General features: G+C 42.4%; 1 protein-coding gene across 1 annotated transcript in view; it reads right to left on the bottom strand.

The window, feature by feature from the left end:
* The window catches only part of myocd (myocardin), a gene marked incomplete at its 5' end in the record, with an annotated part of 30,044 nt that extends 25,220 nt beyond the window's left edge, over positions 1–4,824 (bottom strand). The window contains one exon of the mRNA XM_080516620.1: positions 4,770–4,824. Coding sequence (XP_080372746.1) covers positions 4,770–4,824 — 55 coding nt within the window. The remainder of the gene's footprint in view (positions 1–4,769) is intronic.
* Between the last annotated feature and the right edge of the window lie 13,410 nt (positions 4,825–18,234).

Raw genomic sequence — 18,234 nt, 5'->3', positions numbered from 1 at the left:
TCTTCATACTTAAAGGCTTATACTAAAACTGTAAGTTAGGTTTGTACATGTCTATTTCTGCTAATGTTGTTTTTACATTGCTCTACAATTTTGTTAAAACAGCTACTTCTCCCCCGCCATTCTGGTCTTTTTATTTGAAAAAGCACTTAATTGGCAAGCATTAGAAGATTGGCTAATGTTACAATACAAGTGCTGCACAGTCTGTGCGCTAATGCTAATTTCATTCAAATGAGCAGATTTCTTAGCCTCGGTATTTTTTTATTTTATTTTTCGTCAACAAATGGGACAAGACATAGTACAGGTGTTATAAATCTGCTGATCCTCAATGCGGGAACTTTGATCTATTAAACTGAAAAATACTTTTACTAGCAAGCTTACAGGAGGTTACAGTACAGAGGCGCTATGCTTTTAGTTTGACAATGCTAATTTAATTTACATAAGCATGTCTATAATGCTGGCAATCAACTTTGATTTATTTATCAAATTTTGAAGTGGCTTGTAAGCTCTTTTAATAAGCTAAATTTGCTATACTGCTGCACTCGTACACGCAGCCGAAACTGCTATACAATCGAGCTTATATTAAGTTTTTTATTGCCACATCTTACTTTTTCCAAAGAAATTTCCTTATATGTTAACCTTGACATTGGTATCATTGATATTTCTGGATTATTTTTCTCTTGTACAAATAAAAGTACCATAGGTATGATAATTGTTGGCTACATTAGACAAGTAAAACATTTTTAAGTAGGTATAACTTTTCAAACATTTCGTGAAATGTTTTTTAAACGAAGTTCAAACAAGCTTGAACACACTAGTTTTTTTTGGCAGCTGGCAAACGTTTTGATCCAGTTAATGTAGCAAACATCTGGCAGCCTCAAATATATAAATTCATGGAAGGTCTCTTGATTTTTTTCTTTTTTTTTTCCACGTAAGAAAACAGGTGAAAAATCAAATGGAACTTCTCCCTGTTATTTTAACGGACAGGTTATCAATAATTCTGCCTGGAAAAGCGGTGCAGCTGCCACATAATCTGCTCTTTCGGCTGAAAAGCTTCTCGGAGGCCAAAGGGCTGCCGCTCCTGATTACAGAGCGTAGACGTTATAGAGAACGGGGCCGAGCCGGGCCGAACTGGGCTGCGTAATCACAGATCACTGAACCGCGCTCCACTTGCCTCACTGTTGACTTTGAAATTCAAGACATTTATTTCAACTTGGGCTTTCTTGACAACAAAGGACATACAAATCCACGGCCACATTTACAAGATTTCAGATTTATGGTGTAAATAAATTATCACGCGTCGCCTGGTTTGTGGTGGTGAAGTGGCGATAATTGCACGAGCTAGCGGAGTGATATCCTGATTTATCGTCCGGCATGTCCAGGGCCACCACAACAGAGAGAAACGGGGTAATAATAACGGCACGCTTTCACACTTACATGTCCAACACCCTAGTGAGAGAGCTCAGTGTTTGTTAGTCCTGAACGACCCTTCAACGTGGGCACGGAATGCATTTGCGACAGATGTACGAGCGCGACTGTATAACATGTGATAAACAGGTATTCCTCAGTGAAGAATTAGGTTTATTTTAGTCAAATACCCCTGCATAGCATGGAAATCCACCTTAAAACAGAACTCGCATATTTTATTCAAACTTTGTCAGGCGTTTCAAGTTGTGTGATGCTACGTCGCAGGCCAGTTGCTGAATTGCATTGCATTAAATGGCTGAAGATATCAACAAAGTCAAACTTCACTGGTTTCCTGTCTCAGAAAGTGGAAGTAAATAAAGGAATTGCTAATGCTAGTACTTTGTAATGAGACAGTTCGCATCACTCAATAAGCAGATGTTGAAAATGTGGATTTTTAGATTTTTTCTTTGGTGTAACATGACTAGATCAAATCAACAATTCAATTAATTAAGTTAATTCAATTACAGTTCAGAGGGTTTTTCAGAAAAATGCTACTGTTGGCTTTGTCCAGAGTTGGACGGTTTAGAGTTTTCACAAAACTAAACAATCGTTAATGGCTAGCTCTTGTCCTCAGTAAAGAAAGTAGTTACCGTTTTATGCTTGAAGTTAGTTTGATCAAAGTTAACGTCAACACAGATAACGGCCAACCCTGGAACTCAACATGGCTGCAGTAGGCTTGACCAGACGAGTGAAAGTGAAACAATCAACATTGCTCACGGCTAACCCTTACACTTCATTAACAGAGGTTTAAAACGTGGAATTTCGTACATTTCCGTTCGATTGCCATATGCCAGATCAGACATGACATTGTCCTGAATTTGAAAAAATGGATTTGAACAATGGCACTAAGCAAAGAAACAATTTGCATGAGAATTTTCACCAAATTATTCACCTACAAAATGAAATTTAACAATAGCACATTTTTTTCTAGCTGTAGCTAAAAGCTAACCATCGCACTCAGTAAACAGACAAGCGGAATTGGCATTGACAAGAAGTTACGTGTTTGCCACATCCTAATTTTTAAAAAACATTTTTTTGAAATATATTTGTTTCTGACATTACTCAATGTATTGTACTGAACATTTATATGTATTATTATTTATACACATCCGATCATCAAACCTTAAAAAAGTTTGCTTTTGTTTGTGTTACATTCCTTTTTGGCCAATGATTGTGTGTACATTGTGATTGATTTAATAATGAATCTCAAACTACTGTCTCATTAGTTGAATCTAGATTCAGAGTTTTAACAATCAGTCGGCAAAATAAGTAAGTAAATAAAAACAATGTTAATAATTGAGCCATTTTTGCCAAATCTTTTCTCAATTCAGTTTCATTCATTTTGTATGTACTAGCTCAGTTTGGTGACAGTGGATCATGACGATTCTTCCAATGTGGCATTATGATGGTGTGGATACGAAAGCTAAGCTCAAAAATGTAATATTCACCCTCACTGTCGTTAATTTCTGATGACAGTTTGGGAGATAATTTTAAACGAAAGGCACAGTGAAGCTCAATAACCGAAGCAGACTTGGATCATGTTTTACATCAGCTTGATTGGGATGTTTTGTAGCATTGGACAGTGACTATGCTGACGACACTTTGGTTTTGAGGTACACACGACGCCTCTGTCGCATGGTTGCATAACAGCGACGACTGTTGCGGCAGTTTTAGGGAGCCGTTAATCAAAGTGGCCTGAGAACTAGCCGCTAACGTGCTCAACAAAACACTGGGTGCCCCCGCTGGGAGCACTTAAACTAAGATCTCTATCTTTCTTTTTAGCTTCAGCCATGCAGCAGCAGTTCCCATGGCTTTGATATTGTCAAAGCGGAGTGTGTTTTTCGTAGTAACCCGAACCTGCAGCAAGCTTAAAGAAAGCCGTAAATCTGGAGAAAGTCAGATCATCTTTGACCCGCCTGCCCTCTTCATGTCATCGGCTGGTATCCCGAGGAAATTTACAGTCGTCTTTAACTCTCCTTATGCACAATATTTCACCGGCACTGGGTAGCGTTGATGGTAACCTGTTCACCCACCTGACTGTGGGATCAGCTTATCTTTACATCTGTGCTGCATTAGAGTGACCGACCCATTCACCTCAGGGAAAAAAGAAGCAAATCCGCCCTCTTGTTTTGCCTCATGAGCGCCGAGGGGGTGGAAGTCATTTCCCCCCGCCCCGCTCATGTGCTCCAAACAACTCCAGAGGAAAAACATCATTTAGCCTGGACATTTCTTGCATGCCAATTACAGCTTGAAGGGGGCAAAAAGTGGAAGCAACCCAGAGCAGGCGGTACCGGAGAGCCCTTAAAGGCTGCTTTAGATCCACTCTCAGTTACATTTTCCTCAAGGAGGTGGCAGTGTTGGTCAGACTACACACCCTGAAGCTCTGACTTTGAGTGCATCTTCAAGAACAAGGTAGAGAAAGTGTATGAATGAAAAAGTGATGGAATGAAGGGACATGAAGCCCTGGCCTCTGATACATGTTGGACTTTGATTGGTCCTTATTCTGCTTTCCAGATGTACACACACACACACACACACACACACACACACACACACACACACACACACACACACACACACACACACACACACACACACACACACACAGGCATACACCAGCTTCCAATGCAGCCACATTTAGATAACCCCTGACCTAACCCCTGACATCTAATCTCCATTTATCACTGTAATAGAGTCTGTGGCTGGCTTGCCTCAGCAACAGCAACAAATTGGCTGTAAAGACAGAACAAGTGCACCAACCTGCCCGAGACATCACCCTGAACCTCACGCATTTACATGACCGATACGCAAAAAAAAAAAACCTGAATCCATCATTCGCTCAATATTGAGTCAAAGTATGGGAAACAAGTCTTCACACGTCCAATGACAAGTTGAGTCATTTGTCCCAACTTGTCAATAGATTCACAAGTACATTGCAAAAATACAAGAATGTGAATCTCTCATTTGGGCAATGACAATTTGTTACATTTACCCAACTTGTCATTGCATGAATGAAGACTCAGAATGAATGACCCAACGTGTCATCGCCCAAATAATGATCCAGGACAAACAAGCCAACTTGTCATTGTATGAATGACAAATTAGGATGAACCTTAACCAAAAACGTGTCCATTGCACAGTGATGAATTGGTTGGGTCATCAGGCTCTTTGCCATTGCTCGTGAGACACACCTGTCGTACCTTCTGGTATGATTGAGGAGATAAATGCCAAAACTTGGCTGTCACAGTGTTTACGGGCATTCAGCTGTGCACAGAAGAGGTGAAGCCACGAATCGCCAGACTTACCTGATCTAAACTTGCTTCGTATCAGTATAGAGTGCTCGGAGCCCAGAAGAGTCATAATGCTCACAGTACAGTTCCAGTATTTAGAGGCTGCAAAATAAAGTCACCGCGACCCCGCCGGCCACCCCTGGAGCCCGCTCCGAGATGAGACGGAGCCCGCCTCATCAACGGTGTCAGAGGGAACTCTAGTGTGAGGGGAAATGAAGCGTCTGTGAGCCGGCAGCTCCCCCCCCCGCTCTCTCTCCCCCCCTCTCTGGTAGCCGATGTGGGAGAGTGTGTGTGAGTCTGCGGTAAGGCCCTGACGAGGCTTTGGTCCCATCCAGCTGAGAGCTCTGAGCAAAGCAAGGGGACAAGCGCAGAGAGATATGCCCCGGGAGGAGGGGCGAGACGGCACAAGGGTTTTCCTCCACCGAAGCCCCGCCTGCCACATCCCACCCAACCCCCCCTGGAGGCAGAGCGGGGCCCGGCTGATGACTTCTTCCTCCCTTGTTACCAGTGTAAATATATCTGCCTATCAGCCCCCGCTGAGCGTCATTAGAGGAGAGAGGGAGAGCTGGACGAGGGATCGAGGGAGGGAGGGGGATCAAGATAGAGGCTCTGAAGCAGATGGTGATAAGGAGGGAAAAAGTGTAGAAGAGCAGCAAGATTCCCATCTGAGCTCGTCTGGGATTTTGTTTAACAACTGTTTTCCATTAAATTAATATTTACCTAACTTTTGATACATTTGTCCTTCGACTAAATGGACACAACACACACATATATGATGTAGGGGACACGGGGAGAGTTCATTAATGACTTCCATCTCAGACTCTGTTATTTTATGAATTTTGATAAACATGCATGCCGTCCTTGATGGATGGATTTGTTTTTGGCTTTTTTGGGGTTTTGACAGTTTTTTCTCAAAATATTTAAATTACAATCATCGTTCTGACAATTTTTTCCTCAGAAGTGCAACTTTCTTCTCCGAATTTTAAGACTTAAGTTAAAATGTATATTTCTCTCATAGTTCTGACATTGGACCTTGGGGATTTTTTCCTTATTTTCTGCATAATTGAGATTTATTTTTTGTCCAGAATATTGATTTTCTCCCCAAATTTCGAGGTTCAGAATTGTAACCAGAAACTTTTTTCTACAAGATTGTTTTGTCAAAATGTTAAGTCTTTTTTTTTTCTTTCAATTTCAGCAATTAAAGTTGTACAAAACAATGACCAATAACCAATAACACAGACCTATTTTTTTGAACAAATAATCAATATTTTGGCTATATTTATATCAACAAAGCTGATTAGATGAATCAGACAGCTCCAGCTATGCAAAGTTTTTGTTTCTTGCTTTGAGTTTAAGTTTCTATCATAATAAAGAAAAAATGTCCTAATAAAGTGTGCAAATGATCTGTAACAATGCTTCAGTAGGTACACACAACTGTGAGATAATGTTAAGTTATTCTTACTGTTATAAATTACTCACAATTCTCAATGAATAGCATGACTCACTCATTCATCTTCTAAAATGCAGTTAATCTATCACAAAGCCCCTGATTAGTTCATTTACTTAATCCCACGTGTTATTGTGCGTTCTGAACCTTCAATAAGTCGGATTCATCCGATCGCCCCGCAGCTGAGAAGCTAATGTTAGCTGCACTTTGATCGCAGATCCTCCAGCGTGTGTTTAACAAAGCTCTGCGTCCTCTGGCTCCCACATACCAACCGGACATTTGTCCAATTTGAACTGAGTCTCCGTCCCCGCTGTCCTCCAAGGACCAGCTGCGGCTCCCATACAGCTCGGAGCCTCCCTGAACGTCTGTCGACAGTCACTGAGGATTCCTCTGCAGCTGCTCCGTCTTTTGATTTGGGCCAAACAAGCCAACGACAAGTCAAAGAAAAACCCCCCAAAAAATGCCAGAAAATATTCTGAATCAGACACGTAAAGGCGTTCTCATGGCTGAGTTGTATTTTTGTTGGGTGACAGGTGTCATTGTTCTGGAGAGTTCCCGTCTTATCAGAACCAGATTAGGAGCTGTGGTGCAGTTGTGGGCAGGCTCATTGAATCGCAGCGCAAACGTCTCGCTTACTGTCCCGGCGCTGCACAAAGGCCGGCTCGGAGAAATCACAGCGCGGTGTTTAAGGATAAACTCCTCATTTCTTCAGTCCAAGATACACTATTTTCTTTTTGATTATTTGGGTTGGTGTAGCACCAAGAAAACCGACTACATTTTTTTTAACAGGCGCTAAAAGAATCGACTGTGAATTGTTGACTTTATGGTTGTCAAACTCATTTTCCAGGCTTTGAACGCTTTTCTTTTTTAAAGCTGCGCTAACTCTCATTTCTATTCAAATCAGGGGCGTCAAACATACGGCTCATGAGCCAAACCCGACCCACCGCAAGGTCCAATCTGTAAAGAAAAGATTAGACACTGACTGCAATTTTTCCATAAAAGTACGTTTTGCATTTGTCTTCGCAGACTTATGGCACCACCTGCCGAACTCATGGACAAGGTAGCGTTGGCATCACACCCATATATGAAGGGGAATTTGTAAAACACAATGCTGACAAAAATAAGATTCTTCAAATTAGGGTTTTGGATGTATTATATCTGTAGTTTGCTACCTCTATGACCAAAAGAGCTGTTATCTACCAAATAAAATTTACCTGGAGTCGCAAAACACATTTAACCTTTAAAATGAGGCGAATACTTAAAGCTTTGATTTATGAACATAAACTGTCTCATGTTTTATTTACAGTTTTACTTATGATTTTTATGATAGTAAACATTTAATTACATTTCCATCTATTTCCTTTAGACAATTTTGAAAATGTATTTTTTTAAGCAGTCTTGTTATACCTCAAATCACCTGTAGCGTCAGGGTGAAACGCATGGCCGATGTAATACAGAGAAGGGGGAAATAATCAAGTCCTGCAGTCTATCTGTCTTACCGAGCATTTCAATGCCTTCACATCATTGTTTTGGTTCAGTCTCACCACTCTTATCAGGCTATTTATAGCAAACCACAAGCAGCCACTTCTATTTAAAACCTGCACCTGCTGTTAGCACCACGAATCCGACAACCGGCGATGGGGCCATTTTTATTTTCCCCACAGGAACCCTTGAACACAAAACTGTTAGTAAAACCTCCGTTTGTTGTTGAAATCGATTTGAAAAGACTATTACAACAACAAACTATTAGTCTAATTTTCCATTAAGACTAATTGAGTAATATTTTCAAAGTGTTGTTACAATATGTTTTTGATCAAATATTGAATATTCTTGACCATGCATGTATTTTTTTAACCTGAATTTTTGAAAAAAAAAAAAAAAAAAAAAAACATTCTGTGGGAAACAAAATCCCCCTGACCCCATATTTTCCCCCCTGCTGTTTGGCGCTTTGTATCTTGGACCCTTTTACTCTCCGTTACTACCATCTACATTTAATGCAAAAGTCATAATTCCATAAATTTCCCACCCTGCCCACTTTCAGTTTGCTAATTACAAGAAATATCAAAGAGAAGTGGGTGATTACAAACCCCCCACGAGCACTGTAAAAACTGCTGCGATGGGGTGCGAATCAGTCATCGAGACCTTTGTCCGGCAACAGCTCACTGCTCCTGCCTCTCCGCCATCCATTTTAATCTCCTTGCACCATAAACACTGCTGGGCCTTTGTTGCCAGGAGGAGCCTCCGTGCACACCGGCCAGCGATCCACGCACCAAAACGTGAAATAATGTTTAATGTTATGAATGACAGATGCTATCTGTTGGCCTTTAGCCATGTGAGTGAGCTCTAAAAGAAAAAAAAAAAAAAAAACCCACACTCGAGCTGGAAATCTATCTCTGACAATAGCAAGTACATTCGTCTTTATTCTGCACGCGTGTGTGTGTGTGTGTGGTGAATGAACAGAAATCACAGAGGTGCACATGTGCGCACACACACATACATGCTCATAGCGCTGTGTCTTAATTAGCAGGTGAAAGTGCTTAAAGGGAAGGTCCTGTCAGAGAGTCTGACAGTGTACACACAGCGTCTCGGACGGATTCCTGAGGAGGTCACCCAGCCCCGGCTTAATCCTCCCCTTTAATTGGGCCTCGTGTCAACGGACGTGACAAGTCTCATCTGAACTGTCTGGAGCTGCACATGTGTGAGTGTGTGTGTGATGAAAAAAACACACACGCACAAAAAAAAGATTGCACTCACACTCCAATCAGACAGTTCTGAGTGTGCAATATATACAGTAAGCGTTCGATGATCGACACAAAAATCCACATTCCAAGATACAGTGGAACGTGTTTATTGGCCAACTGTGCAGACATCTACATCAAAAAAGGACTGTTAGTGTTTTGGGTGATTTCTAGTGTTTTAGATAAAGCAGATGTGATGAGCTGAAATGGCCAAAACTGAACAAAACGTCCAAACTCAGTGAAAGAATAGCAATCTGGATCGTCCCACTGTCCATCAGTTCCAGTAGATGATGATTCACTGGTATGTAGGAGCCACAGGCTGCTGATAGGAGCAGTCACGTATTTTAAATGCTCTGAATGTCTCCTCTCTTGTGCCATCCGTGGAATCCAGCGGTCCCCAGCAGGCCATTGGCCTGACACAGTGTCACAGGAGGAAGTTTGCTGGAATGTACGGTCCGACTCAGAGGGAGCATGTGCTGGACAGCATGGAGCAGCTGTTGTTCTGCATGGGAAAATGAAGACGTTTAATGGCCATCATCCCTCTGTCTTCAAGCCGACTGTCCTCCCATCCTTCCTGTCTTCTACCATCACAGAACGACAGATAGAGACCTTTGGAAAAAAAACTGAAATAAGCTGGGTGACAAATGGATTCCCCTTAAAAATCAGGAATTCTAGGGCAAATTGGGATGATTTTCCAATCGAGTGGCCCATGACCTTCGAACCTGATCGAGAGGCTTTCATGAAAGTCCCCAAAAGGTTCCTGCCAGTAAAAGGTTAGTCATACTGATGTGATGTTTCAATCTTTGTACAACTTCTCTTCCACACTGGTTTCTTCATACCAGGTGGCTGAATCAGCGTCGGCCCATTATTGTACCATTAATTTAATTCAACTTTATTTATATAGCACCACATAAAACACAGTCATTTCTAGGTTAAGATGGTTTGACATTCTTGGCATTAAGGATCCACCAAGCTGGATCCAAAAGCAGATAAATGATCACAAACCAAGACGTGGAGCTGATTCTCATGGACCACAAAGGCAGAAAAGACATTAGTTCTCTGCATTTGATCTGCCCTATTCCAAATTAATCACTAGAAGGAGTAATGGTGCTGCTGTGGGTCTAGGATTTTGCTCAGATACCCTCAGTGTTAACGTGTCGGCTAGCATTGACCACCTCTTAGTTGTTCTGTCAGAATCAAATGATTCCCAATAGGGAAGTGATCCCTAAGGAATTAGATCATCGTCTCAACACATAAATTTGGGTCCGTGTGTCAACATCTTGTGCCCCAATTGGACTGTGCGGGTCAACAACCACAAACACCATGCTTTCCATTTGAAGGAGATGGATGATATTGTCATATGTTGCACACCACTGCAAATTCACTTTTACAGAAGTTTGATTTGCCTGGCTTGCCTGGATCACTGTGTGTATAACCCCCTCCAAGTTTGCCTTGAGGTGAATGATATATTTATTTTCTTTCACTAACCTTTCTGGCATGACTGCCACTGTTGTTATTTCTGCCAAGGCAGCTTCTCTGTTAGTTTCTGATGCTTTTGCTGCCTCGTGAGTAACTTCAGAGGACACCTGGCCTTTGCTTCCATCTCAACCTCTCACAAAAGCGTAAAACTTAATCGGATGCAAACTACAAAAGGAAAAAAAAAAAGTTTTCTGGAGAAAAGTTTGTCGCGAGGTTCCCTTTTTGAAAAACAATTTCAAGACAGGCTATCTATATGATACTGGATGCAATGGAAGAGAGTATTACAGTTGATACATGTTCGGCAGTGTGCGATCGAAGAGGAGGAAGGGGGTTGGAGATAAGAGGCTTGATGGAGCGGGAGTAAAGAGTTTGTTTGATGACAAGAGATGAGGTCGGCGGGTCGGGAGTGCACAGGATATGGGTGGTGGTCTACTGTGTGTGTGTGTGTGTGTGTGTGTGTGTGTGTGTGTGTGTGTGTGTGTGTGTGTGTGTGTGTGTGTGTGTGTGTGTGTGTGTGTGTGTGTGTGTGTGTGTGTGTGTGTGTGTGTGTGTGTGTGTGTGTGTGTGTGTGTGTGTGTGTGTGTGTGTGACGAGGCAGACGGGGCGTCCTCCCCAGCAGCAGCTGTATCATGTCAGTGCGAGTGCCGTTGTGCCGCTCAGATCACTGCTTTCCGCTGCCTGTGTTGCTCTCAGGTAAACAGATTTCAATAACCAAATTGACCAGCTTCAGTATCTTCCTGGAGAAAAAAAAAAAAAAAAAAAATACTGTTTGCTGCTTGTATTTTCATTGCTGTCCAATGGACTTGCATTGGGGAAGCGAAACTTTCTCATAGATTGAAGAGCCGGTCGGAAATGTATCAACTTGATCAACCTTATCAGAAGGAAGAGAAAAGTGAATATTGTGGAACGAAAACAAGAGCGAGCAAAGTCTGAGAAGTTAAAGCATAAAAAGGGGTACTTGGGGAACAAGGATATTGGAGGAGACAGAAATGTGCTGCGAGAGGTGAAGTAGGGTGGGAAAGAGAGACCTAGACGTGCACGGAGCCAGACGTGGAGTCAGGTTTGCCGTCTTCCTCTCCGCCTCCGAGCCGCGGTTTGTAATGAAGTTCCAGTGGGAGTGAGCCGAATCCAAACCAGAAGTGACAGAAAGACGAGCCGGAGCCAGCAGCAGCAGCAGCGCAAGCAAAAGCCGCCCCCCCCCACCCTCCCCTCCCCTCCCGTCTCCACATCAGTTCAGTTCTGCTCTCTCTCCATCTTTATCTGTGGCGTGGTTGCCTTCGCTCCACGTTCTATCCGCTGGGTGCAATCTGCACACGTCTGCTGCTGGCTTGGAAATGTCAACATGTCCGCGAGACAGTCAGAGCTGTGACCGATCCGAGTGGGATTCCCAAAGTCCCTGAGCATCGACTAAAAACCAGCAAAAAGCGCCAAGGGGGGATGCTGTTTTGTGTTTTCTTGTGCTTGTTTAGGTTTCGGCAAAAGATTCGCCTCCTCTCCCGTCTGCAGGCACTGGAGGACGGCCACGTCGGCTCGGGCAGGGAGTGTGTGTGTGTGTGTGTGTGTGTGTGTGTGTGTCTGCAGAGCTTCAGCACAGAGATGGGCCTGCATCACTACAGCTTAACTCTTAACTCCTGCCTATTACCCAGGGCTATGCGCCGGATTTATCTGGTATTCCCGAAACTTCACTATCAGAAATTTAATAACTCCAAGTCGACTTTGTTGTTGTTAATGTGTGTGTCCGTGAGTAACGGGCCAGATGAAAGGCGCTTCAGGAGCAGCCAGCGCTGGTGCCAAGTGAATTTCTTCGGTCATGCTTGACGGAGCCATAAAGAACAAGCAATTAACTTTAAATTTGTTAGCTTGACAAAGAATGACTGAATATTAGTTGGAAATTAATCTAGAGCAAACAGTTTCTTTTATGGTGGATGGTAGACAGATGATTGACTTTTGTGATGTGTGGTACAGTAGCACTGCTGCAGAAATCTGAGTAAGAAATTAATGTCATCTTGGCAGCCTAAAAACCCTGCCGATGTCGCAAATTTGATGCGTAACACACTTAAGAGGGAGCCCCAGTGACAAATACCTCAACGAACAACTTTTCTTAAGATTTCCTCTGATTCGGAACGTGTTAACTTTCGCAGGCTTAGAGATATCTTTTGATTGATCTGTGATCTTGGTCTGATGACAAAGCTGCCTCAATGATTAATGTCTGTTCGTCTGTTGGTCAGTCAGCGGATAGTGGACGAACCCATATTTTCTGATCAATGGCAGTAACACGACCTTGTGTAATGTGATCGTTGCAGAGGCAATTTGCTGCTGCTAATGCTCAACTGTCCATTGGTGTAACACAAATAAGTCTTTATGTCATTACTTTAAATGTATATAAAAGCGAAACCCAACTGACTTTTATCAACACAATGTACGTCCAGCAGTAATGGAAGTACTTGTTATAGTCAAAACACGATGTGCAGTTTGATTACAAGTCAAAGTAGCTCATTCAAATGTGTTGGGTGAAAGTTTATAGGCACATTTTATCAAAACTATTTGGATATTTATAGAGAAGTATTTTACTTTTAGAAAAGTTTCCAAACAAAGGAGGTGAAAGTCGTTTGAGACTCCAAAGTGGCAATCTAGATCAGTATCATTTCACTTTGACAGTGAACCCGTAGAGGACATAAAGAAAAGAACCACTCGCACAAATATTTAGCTATCTGTATATCCCGAGCCAGTCCAGCACTTCCCAAATGGCCTGGCTGAAATGGCCTGTCAGCCAGTGCATTCTTTCTCTGAATGAGGACCGAGCAGAGCCATGTTTTTGTTGGTATGACCCAACCCTCGTCAGCCCTCCTTCCCCCACTGACGTCGGTTTGACAGAGTAAAACACGCTGCTCCAGACGCTGATACCGGGTCAGATTTGTGAATAAAAATACAGTTTGACCGAGGTTCAGCCGCAGTGTAATCAAATGTGGGAACGACGTTTGAGGGGGATGACAGACGGAGAGCAGACACCGGGGTTGCCACGGACCACAGTCTGATCCCTGGGTACGGGGCTGAGCTGGTATCTGCTGGGCTGGACTTCACTTGACCCTCCAGGACCAAAATACTTATTTATAGGACCGTGTCTGTGTGTGTTTATCTGCTTCTGTGTATGTGTGTGTGTGTGTGTGTGTGTGTGTCATACGTGTATGCATGCTTGCCCGGAGGGGAGTACGTCTTATCAGCACCCTGGAGCATTCATCAGGAGTGACATTTTCTGCCATTCGGCGTTCAAACCAAACACACGGCTGTGTGTGCTATCTCCGCTCTGCGGGATGTTGAGAGGCCTGACTTATGCGACTTGTCAGTAAGAAATTATGCTATCGTCACGCTGGCCCATTGATTCGGTACGTTGCCCTTTTTTATTATTTTTCCCGAGATAGGTAATACAGTGGGACAAACCTTCCTTTCTTCCTCGACCGAATCTGAAAGCTGAATCAACAAAGGGGCACCAACAGCTACATGGTCCTGCTTGCTTTTAACACCCCGGGGACCCTCTGTGGGTCGTGATCAAATGTTGTTCTAGGGTTCTGAAAGGGGCTACGTGTGTGTTTTGGTCCTTTTTTTTTTCTTTCTTCTCCCCGATCTTTGTGATCTCTGTGTGTCTTGACCCTGCTGTACCTTTTCAATCGAGGTGGGTTGAGAAAGTGTTGTGAATGCTGTTGTTTCAGCTCACGTGATTGTGAACTGTGGAAAACTGTTGCCTTTACCGCATTCGTTATGGAAATTTTCATGCCCAAGAGGCAGCCGCCTGGGTCTGGATCAGGGTCAGAATTAGACACTGGGGACCAGGTAGAAAACAAAACATTGAAATCTGTGTAGATCATGCCAAATATTTATTGCTCACATCTGAAAGACGATAACTAAAAGATTTTGAGTGTTTCGAAAGAATAAGCAGTAATTCCTGCCCAGAAGTCCAGTAACAACACTGAAACCAAAAGTGAAAGTGCAAAGTGTCAAAGTTCAACCACTACCTGTTGAAAATTAATCATTAGCAATGATAACCCTAACAAGGAAACATACACCTGTATGGTCATTTATTGAACTTGACAGGCAGAGGCTCATTTGATTCTTTAGGAAATACTGACCTATTGTCAAGAAATTTGGAAGGACTACTTAACTCTAATACTACTTAACTCATGGTCTTAACTCGAGGTTTTCCTCTTGTCTCATTATGAGAAGTTCAGGAATTTCTATACATGTGTTTTCTATACACTAGTTTTCTCCCACAGTCCATAACCATGCACTTGTACTGGTAAACCTAACTTGCACGTAGGTGTGTGATATGTCTTCGTCATATGATGTACTGGTGACCCCTCTGCTATAGTTAGCCGAGATAATCTCTTGTGACTCACAACCTTAAATTGGATAAAGCAGAATAAAAGATGGACGGAGGGATAACAGGACAAATAAATGACAAGTGATAAATGTTATTTTTGGAGTATAGATTGGACCTCAACCTCTTATCTTGTATATCCCAACACAAAATAGCAATATCTGGGAAAAACCCACCTTAAAGTCCGCGTGAGTATTCAGTTGGTTGGAATCCACACCCTCACCACTAGATGTCGCTAAACTCTGAACACTTTCTAAGGAAAATGTTTTGATGGCATAAATGATCAATTCAACATAAAGAGGCCATGCGAGGGTAGTCAGTCAGCTATGTAGAATGACTTACAAAGTTAATTTATCAGAAGTACATCATATATTCACCATGACTTTTCTACTCCCCACAAGAAAATCCCCATTGAGGCCCAAGGGAGTGCGGAATTAGTCTATTAACTTCCCCTTTAGATGAGAATAAATATGCCAACACATAGGTGTTAGGTTGGAGATGATTCTTATCAAATGTTTTGTACTCTGATAAACGAAAACTGTGGGACTGACCACTTGTTTGCTGATGATTATTCCAAGATCTCTAAAAAGAACAAAATAAAACCATAAAAAAATCAGCAACCTTGACGTTTTTCAAAAATACCTTTTCGGGAATGATGTGCTACATTCGGTGGCATACCAAGACGCTTACTTCGATTGTCTTTCGTACTCAGGTACTCATGACAGTAACATCAGGAAGAAAACCCAACCAATAGTATTGGTGTGAACGATAGTGACTGATTGCATTGCGACATTATTGATTTCTGTTATTTTCTGTAATGTACAAGTGGTCCAACTTTTGCATTGGACCGCTTGTGCCAAAGGAACTTCTTATTCTCTTTTCTTCCTGTATGTGCATGACACTGAACGCCATGTTGTGTCTATACAGGAAGAAAAGTTAATTGGACCACCAAATTTTCCATCGGTCCTCTCGTGTCAGAAGTGGGTCAACACTGAAGTGGCTGACAGTCAGGTTGGCTAAAGGTCATCACTCAAGGAAGTTAAAATTAATTAAAAATGCCCTGGTAAATTGTCAACAAACACTATTTTTGGCTCAGATTACTACCTCTTGAATGAAAGTGTAATTCTGACAATGTGATCCACTAATACCGCTCCGTACTATCAGAATCATGTAAACCACCAACGTTGAGCTGAATAAAGTTGGCATTGAAGATGGATGTGGGGGGAGGGGGGGTATGGATGGATGAAATGATGGACAGATGGGTGGGTGGTTGATGCCATATAAAACCAACAGACTTACCTCAGAGAAAGCAGAAAACAGTAAAACGGCGATAATAATTATTGACCCATTCAAACAGAACAAACCATTACAGGTTGTACATTTATGGGTGTCACGATAAAAAGCGAGAGGCACCGACTTGAGCAAGAACATTCAAAATGTTCTTTCAAACTGTCAAATCCAACCAGGCCTTTTTTAATTGCTTTGTCGACATCTTTTAGATGAAAGAAAACCACTTCCATTTCCATAGACGACTACAATGTGTTCGGTCACGGTGTCCACACTGTCGGCACAGAACACCAACTAAGGATTTGAAATGACAGTAGGTCATTAGGAAATCATTTAAAATGCCAGTCAAGCTCATGGATCGTTTTTATTTATACATTTTTAACCTGGCAATAAATTTGAATTTCCAACTTTTTATTGGCAAGAATTCTGTTTTGCGTTAAAATCTGAAGTGTACATTACACGATTAGCTTCTTGACTCGGAGGAGTGAGTTTAATCATCAAGAATGATCATAATTAAGGTCTCACACTTACAGGAAGCAGATCAGATTAGAAGTACAACACACTAACACACTCACAACCACAATTAGATCTGAGTCAGAGCGTGAACTTAGAGGGTGAGAGTGATGGTGTGTCACACTGACATCCCCCCCAACACACACATGCATGCACGCACACACACACACACACATACACGGTGAAGCATGATGTCATTGGCTGCTTGTCGACTGAGTCGGGGAACAGCGCCACGATTGCAGGCTGAACGACTCACATGCTCCACGCAAGCCAGGAGGACGAGGGGGAGGGAACAAGAGTAAACAGCAGGATAGTAGGGGAGAGACAACTCTGCAGCGTCCCAGACCACCGAGACATGAGGAGGATTGGACACTTTCCCAAACTCGACAATCTCTGATGTCTAAAATTCACAAGAAATGCTCGTTAAAGGCTTGTTGCAGTCGGTCGCCTACAGTCATTCTTAATCTCTCAGAAATGTTGCTGCCTTCAGTTTCCTGCATTAAAATCATCAGGAAGTCCTCAGAGCTTTCAGAACTATCAACAGCAGGTACCTTCATATAAGTACAGTATCAGAAGGTCAAAACACCAAGGCTCAAGGGGAGATAGAAAGGAAACACCATCACGTCAATACAGAATAAAGTCTTGCCAATCAAGACTATCTCGTAGTGGTCCTAGGCTTCGTTCACACTGCAGGTCTTGCTGCTCAATTCCGAAATTTTGTTTGATATAGGTCACTTGTGAGCAAAAATTCTGAATTTGGTCACATTTCCCTGCAGTGTGAATGAGACCCTAGAGAAAGATCATCACTTTTGAAACACCTTTTAACTCTCGTCATGCACATGCCTGTGGCGGAGAGGTGGAGGCAGCGCACCTGACTCATCAATTTCCTATCTGCCCATAGAGGAGGAGCCACCCAGAGACACGTATGACAGGCAGAGTTGACGCACAGACACAGTGCACGTCTAAAGTGTGTGTTTTGGTTTTGTTTTTGAGTTAATGAAGTATGGTGACTGGAAAGTCAGCATCTGTGTGCAGACCCAAGGATGGCAAACATGTTCGCCACAATGACATTGTAGCTGCCCCTGGCCTCGCGAACAAAGCAGACGAATTCGACTGGTGCAACTTCTATTTATTAAATCAGCACCGTGAAACTCACTCTGCTGACCAAGGGTGCTATTAAACTCGTCTCGGCAGCGTCAAGGGCTTTCGATGGGAGCGTATGTGTGCGTGCTGTTCAAGGAATGAAGCTCAAATGACAACGCGGGAGTGCGTCACTCAAATACTTCCTGACACAGCACAACTCTGATCGGAAACAAAAGTTCCACAACAAAGAAACGTCCCAAAAATAAATAAATAAATGCATAAATAATAATGGTGATTGGCTGAAAGGGTAGCCAGTTATAGACATTTTCCCATCTGTATGGAGTCTTGCATGTTCTTCTGATCCAAACCACATTTTAAGCCATGATGACAGATATTTTCATAGTCGCATCTTTTGTCTAAGTTGATACCACATAAACTGTCACCATCATAAGTTAACGTACCACATGCTAACTCTACATTCTAAATAATGAACTTCATTTCTGGCTGGAACATTAAACCACTTGTCTTTTATGCCTTTATTTACATTCATTGATATTTTAT

The sequence above is a fragment of the Blennius ocellaris genome, assembly GCF_963422515.1.
Source record: "Blennius ocellaris genome assembly, chromosome: 21".
Classification (NCBI taxonomy): Eukaryota; Metazoa; Chordata; class Actinopteri; order Blenniiformes; family Blenniidae; genus Blennius; species Blennius ocellaris.
This window is presented reverse-complemented; position numbering and strand designations above follow the sequence as displayed.